Consider the following 6628-nt stretch of genomic DNA (forward strand, 5'->3'; position numbering starts at 1 on the left):
GGGCTGACGATGTGTTAGAACGTGTCTGCTCCTTCAAGCCCTATTCTCTCACCGAGAACCAGGAACTTAGTCACCTAGGAAGCAATTGCATGTGGGGCACGCACATCAGTGACCTGTAGGGCAAGGGGGGTGTACTCTCCGGTTTTTAATATGTTCTTTGGAGAGAAATGCTGCTTACAGCCCCTTGTGGGTGCGTTATCCCTCCCCTCAGCATGCTGCCAATTCTCAGAAGGGCCGCCGGTGGGCCGGCTACTGAGGAGAGGCAAAGGGAGAGACAGTGTGGGGACAGGGAGGGAAAAGAGGCCGGCATCACATATGCCACCTCTCTCTGCCCAGAGGCTTTGACTGTATGCTCAAAGGGCTGAGGCGTCGTGGACACCCCACCTTTGGCCCCGCCAAGGGGATTCTGCACCCCCTCCCTCTGACAAAAGCAGCCTGGAGGGAAGCATCCATTAGGTTTGGGGAAGAGTGCCCCGGAAGCATCCACGGAGAAGCCCCTGATTGTCTGGTCTGCCCTTGCCCTCACAGCACTCTTCCTTGTTGACAATCACCATGAGGTGTACCTCTGGCAGGGCTGGTGGCCCATCGAGAACAAGATCACGGGTTCCGCCCGCATTCGCTGGGCCTCCGACCGGAAGAGTGCCATGGAGACCGTGCTCCAGTACTGCAAAGGTGAGGCGTCGGTGCCAGTGGGCGGGCCTGGGGCCCTCAGCTCTGCGACAGGCTTCATCCACCCTGGCAGGATCGCAGACCAGTGTTTTCCTTCCTGCCTGTGCCGGCCAACCTTGATAAAGCCCAGCGGGCAGTGATGAAACCAAGTTTTTTTTTGAGGCTTCTTAATCTTGAGATTAATGCATTCTTGACTGTCACCATGAATGGGAATTCATTTTTCTCTTTTATATTACTGGGCCGTCTGAGTTGCTACCCTCAAGATTTAAGGCTGTATTGTGGAATGCCCTGGAGGGGTCGAAACCCTTTTGCACTCTGGTGTAATCATGCTGGGGGCCTTCTTCTGCGCATGGCCGCCCACTGTCCAGAGTGGAAATCTCGCCTAAATGGGCTGGAAGGCCAATGGCAACCTTTTGGTCATTCGTTATTATTTTTAGTGTGATATCTAAAAAAGAAAGATCTACTGTGAACTCATGGCTTTTTACTATACCATCCGCCAAAAATTTATAGAATTTTATGTAAAACGAGGATGCCAGTAATCAATTTCTTACCTTAATTTTTAAGGTTTCATGGATTAGTTTCATTGAGTTCATGCAGTTGATTCTCTCTTGAAAAGCTCGTCAGTAACAAGTAACAAATTCCCACCAAATGTTTAAATTAGAGTGGTTTAGAAAATGCTCTCGTTAGCTGTTTAACTCACATTGAACTTAACGCTGCCTTAGGAAGTCAGAGGAATGCTTCTACAGGTGAATGCAAGAGGAAAAAATCTCTTGCCCAGGAGCCATGGAGAGAGGCTTTCTCAGATCCAGAGACGTGGAAGCATTTTGCTAGAGTCAGGTCACTTACATGCAGTGTTACGTATCCTTATATGCATAAACTTAACATTTTGTATAAATACCATCCATGTGTTATTATGAACTACTCACAACTTGCACTCGAACCGTAAGTCAAGAGATCCAAATGAAGAAAAGATTTCAAGGAAAATCAGAGAAAGACCGGGTCTTTGGACCCGTACCCCGGGTGTCCTGATGTTGCCCTCTGTGTACCTACAGGAAAAAATATCAAGAGGCCGCCCCCCAAGTCTTACCTTATCCACGCTGGTCTGGAGCCCCTGACGTTCACCAATATGTTCCCCAGCTGGGAGCACAGAGAGGACATTGCTGAAATCACAGAAATGGTGAGTGTGGTTTGCTTCCCCGTGAAGGTGGCTCCACACCTTTCAGATCGTGAGTCGACTGTACCTTGGGAAGAAGCATCCCAATGGCATTTTCTAAGTGATAAAATGTTGTTGTTGTTGTTGTTTTCTTTTACAACATGTTAACAAGTCTACATAGAATTAGCTTAGGAAATGGAAAAATCATTTGAACTATTTTGGTAATCAGTCATTTGAACTATTTTTGGTATTTTTCTACACCTGGTGTTCAAGCTAAACAACTTAAAAGCAAAGGTGAACTTAATTACTCTGAAGAATATACAGAAATAAAAGCTGCCATCTCTTCATTCTGTTCGCTAAAACTGTTGCTTTTCGAGGTCCGCGTAAGGCACAACAAAATCCTCTGGCTTCAGACAGTAACCTTGTGTTTGAGGAGACACAAAATAAACCTGTGATGGATTATTCACAGATCAAAGTACGAAGTGAACGAATGTATCGTGAGTCACTCCTGATTAGGAGTGTGAATAGCTCATTAATAGTATTTCATGAGACCAGTTGGTATTAGCCCATGAAGCATTTATCATAACCTTTATTTACTAAAGCATATTATTTACCAGAACATTATAATTTCCAACCACGTAGGGAAAAAAAAAAAAAGCTTACTACAGCTGTGTAGAATTTCTTTAAGTCATGAGTTTTTAACATTGTGAAGGAAATAGGTTTGTTCCATTTCAATTTCCTTACTATGTCAGAGAGCTGCTTTTCCGGAGGAGACGACATGGGTATTTTACGGGAGGTCCGAACACGTTTAAACAAAAAGAGTTCGCTGCTGCTTAACAGTGGATGCGCAGCGCAAATGCCTGTTTAATGCCGGCATCGCTGCCGAGACTCACATCTCTCTGTAAGCCAGTGGGCTCGGTCCACGCGGGGAGGAGCCCGATAGGGCTCTGTTTACAATAAACACGCAGTCGTGCCTGCGGGTGCAGCGCCCCGCACCAGTACCTCCTCCTGCAGTGTGAGTTCCAGGCTGTAATTACCGCTGTGTCCTGCTTCCGCCGTGCATGCCCAGGCAGCGGTGGCCTGGGAGCATCTCACGCAGGCCGGCGGGCTTCCGGCCAGTGAGGTCGGGCTTTCCACGCCAAGTTGTGGCAACAACACAATCACTGAGCGCTCACCGTGGGCCAGGCACGGCTCCGAGCCCTTTACGTGTATTTTCTCCCTTATTTTTACAACACTCTATTAAGATTCATCTTCGTGTATCTCCGTTTTCCCAGGGAAGGAGCTGAGACACAGACACCTGAAGTAGCTTGTCCCGGGTCTTAGGTGCAGGATTGCTCCAAACCCACTCCGTGACCACTAGTCTCGACCATCATTGATGAATTTGGCAACCCTGTTAGTCATTCATTCCCGCCACTCAAAAGGAGGGCAGTGATCTGGCTTTCAGGTTTAACAGAGGAAGAGAATTTACCTGTAGTAACCAGTTCAGTGTAAATGCACACAGAGTGGTTTTTGTTTGTTTGTTTGAAGTCTGGATTCAGCAGCATATCCTGGACGCATTTTCTTACCTTTTTCTATTATGGATTAAGAAACAGGGCTCAAGGGGGCAGCATGAATCCTCATAAGGTTATTTTAAAATACTTTTAAACAAATTCCATTATCTGAATGCTTCTAGTGTTTAGAGTTCAGATTTAATAATCTTAAGCCATAATTCACTCACGTGATACTCCCTTTTGTCCAAGGCAGGATTTATTTGGTGAGGTGGGAAGACATGTAAAGGAGAATTGTGGGGCTTTGGGCAATCCCTTTCCATTTCAGAGCCTGCTTCCCCTTGAGCGACCGCTCCCCCCCCCACCCCCCCGCCCCGGCTAGGCACAGACTAGACAGGGTCTGGCGAGGGCACAGACAGGACAGGGTCGTGTATTTGCAGGCACATGACAAAACACTGGTGCAGGTGCAGGACACGAAGTTCTCTCTGCTCCCTCCTCTTCTCTAGGATACGGAAGTTTCGAATCAGATCACCCTTGTGGAAGATGTCTTAGCCAAGCTTTGTAAAACCATTTATCCGCTGGCCGATCTGCTAGCCAGGCCACTGCCCGAGGGAGTTGATCCTCTGAAGCTTGAGATTTATCTCACTGACGAAGACTTTGAGGTAAGCATTTCTTCGTGTGGGATGGCGTTTAAGCGACACATTGGCTTGGATGGGAGTCCTCTCACTCACCCACTGGGCGTCTCCCCCAATTTTGCAGTTTGCACTAGACATGACCAGAGAAGAATACAACGCACTGCCCGCCTGGAAGCAGGTGAACCTGAAGAAAGCAAAAGGTCTGTTCTGAGCGGGAGAGATGGCTAGAAGAATCTGTCGTCACTTTCGATACCCTTGGACCAGGAAAATGGCAAATTTTTTTTTTTTTTTGGACTGGTATTTAAAAAAAAAAAAACAAGATTTTTTTCATCAGAGTTTTTAAAACCTGAAGTTACTAGCTGTACTGCGTGTCCTGGATTTGTGTATTTTGTAAATGTTTCAGCGAACCCTTTGGAAACTCTCTTTCCACGACTCGGCAGGTCATGTTAATAAAGGTGTCCCCGTGTGCACTTAAGTAGCTGTTTCTCAGCAGCTGCCCTCGCACTGCCCTCCTGTTCCGGCCGAGCGTTGCCTACTCTTTTTTTTGAAGCAATTCTCTTCATAAAGTGTTATTTTGATAGTTTGTGGACTCTAAAATATATATATTTATATAAACACCGTATAAATCAAATACGTATTTAACAAAGCAATATTATTCGATTCACTTTTAAGATTTGTTTTCCTTTTGGTGTCAAAATAATATGAAAAGGTAGATGGAATTGCTTCTGTGGAATTAGCTCTGGCACCCTTCTGTATCTTCACACACAGTTCATAAATGTCTCCTTCGGCCTTAGGTCTGACTTGTTCTGAGTGCTCCTTCCGGTGCTAAAATGAACAGAGACATTTGTACTTCCTGGCACGGGCTCTAAAGAATCTGTGCGAATCCACCTTTCAACCTTAATATCTTCCCTGAAATGTATAGTGCCTTGTTTTTATGTACAGTTTATATACAGAAAAGTTTGCTCTGCATTTTTTGATGATGGTTTGGAACATTATCTCCAATTTTACTCTAAAAAACGGTAGAAATGAAAAAAAAAAACATCTCAAATTTCTAAAACCTGCTGTAAACATTAAACATGCCATTTTGTGATACAGGGCTCCAAAATAAAAGCTTCAGGAATAAACACAATAATTGATTCACATCGAATCCCAAGCATGTTCCTTTCTGCAAAACGTTCTTTTTGTTCATGTCAACCTGGTATCAATACTTGGCCGTTAAGTATTAACTGCTAAAACTTTAGGGCAAGATTTTATGTAGGGTTGTATAACTAAATAGACATTTGACCCATAATATTCTGAACACTATATTATAGACATATATTTGCAAATCATCATTCAACAGAAGCTTTTTACCCTAAAGTGATCTCCGCATCTCATACTGAGAATCTCAGTGCCTTTTTAAGAATATTGAATACAAGGCACCTGGGGGGCTCAGTCGGTTAAGTGTCTGACTTCGGCTCATGTCATGATGTCGCGGTCTGTGAGTTCGAGCCCCATGTCAGGCTCTGTGCTAACAGCTCGGAGCCTGGAGCCTGCTTCAGATTCTGTCTCCCTCTCTGCCCCTTCCCCCCATCCTCTCTCTTTCTCTCTCTCAAAAATAAATATACATTAAAAAATTTAAAAGCTTTAAAAAAAGGAGTATTGAATATATAGACATTTAGAAAACCTAAAAATGAGAAAACTCTCCTCACAGGCTCATGGACTCATAAGATGAATTCTGTAGACCTGCCATGAGTTGTTACCGCATCCTTCCTGCCCACCGACCCCTGTTTCGGTCTCTGTCAAACAGATCAGTCAACAGCACATTTGCTTTAAACTTTATCACTTGTGTGCCCAGCCCTGGGACTGCACCAGGGTCGGGGGCCTATAACCTGCTCCTGGTCCCACCGTGTTGAGACTGTGATATTGGGCAGTCTCTGAACTCCCCCACCTCCATTTCCTCTGTTTCGAAAAAGGAATCAATGCTATCCCGCCCACGTCATAGGATTGATTCTTGGTGAGGATCAAGCAGAAACTCTTTGAATATTGTCAAGTGCTGATACCTGCTGGTATTAATATTACTGTTACAGTAGCTGAACTAGGAGAAGCGTCAGTGTTGAAGTAAAGGAGTGTAGTCACCTCGAAATGATGGATTAAAGCAGAATGAGTAAAACCTTCCAAAGAAATAAAGGTAGAAGGGAAAGGAGAAAAAGGGGGTACCTGGGTGGCTCAGTAGGTTGAGCATCCGACTTCGGCTCAGGTCATGATCTCAAGGTTCGTGGGTTTGAGCCCCACGTCGGGCTCTGTGCTGACAGCTGGAGCCTGCTGTGGATTCTGTCTGTCTCTCTCTCTGCCCCTCCCTGGCTGGCTCTCTCTCTCTCTTTCAAAGATAAATAAACATCAAAAAAAGAAGAAAGCGGCATTGCCGTAGGCAGAATGCAAAGAGAAACTGGGATTCAGGGCCAGTAGGGCGACCAGGGGAGTTTCCAAAGGAGAGAGGCAGGCAGAGCTGCCCGCGTGGGTGACCGTTCAAAGCCACCCAGACCCTTACGTACACAGACAGGAACTCGGGTTGCTGGAAGAACTTCCATAGAGAACCTGCTGAGACCACAGATAAGGTAGGTGTCAGCAGTGGTGCCCGTCACCACCGAGTCAACCCATAGCGCTTTGAGGTCGTATCTACTGGTTCTAAAGATTATCCCCCA

At 45.6% G+C, this 6628-nt stretch overlaps 1 protein-coding gene across 1 annotated transcript in view; it reads left to right on the plus strand.

Moving 5' to 3' along the window:
• SVIL (supervillin) overlaps positions 1–5084 on the plus strand; it is a 104243-nt gene extending 99159 nt beyond the window's left edge. The window contains 4 exon segments of the mRNA XM_042991325.1: positions 529–672; positions 1722–1846; positions 3816–3971; positions 4069–5084. Of these exon segments, the coding sequence (XP_042847259.1) occupies positions 529–672; positions 1722–1846; positions 3816–3971; positions 4069–4155 (512 nt within the window). The 3' untranslated portion in view covers positions 4156–5084.
• Positions 5085–6628: the final 1544 nt, after the last annotated feature.

This window comes from Panthera tigris, chromosome B4, assembly GCF_018350195.1.
Source record: "Panthera tigris isolate Pti1 chromosome B4, P.tigris_Pti1_mat1.1, whole genome shotgun sequence".
In the NCBI taxonomy this organism is placed as follows: Eukaryota; Metazoa; Chordata; class Mammalia; order Carnivora; family Felidae; genus Panthera; species Panthera tigris.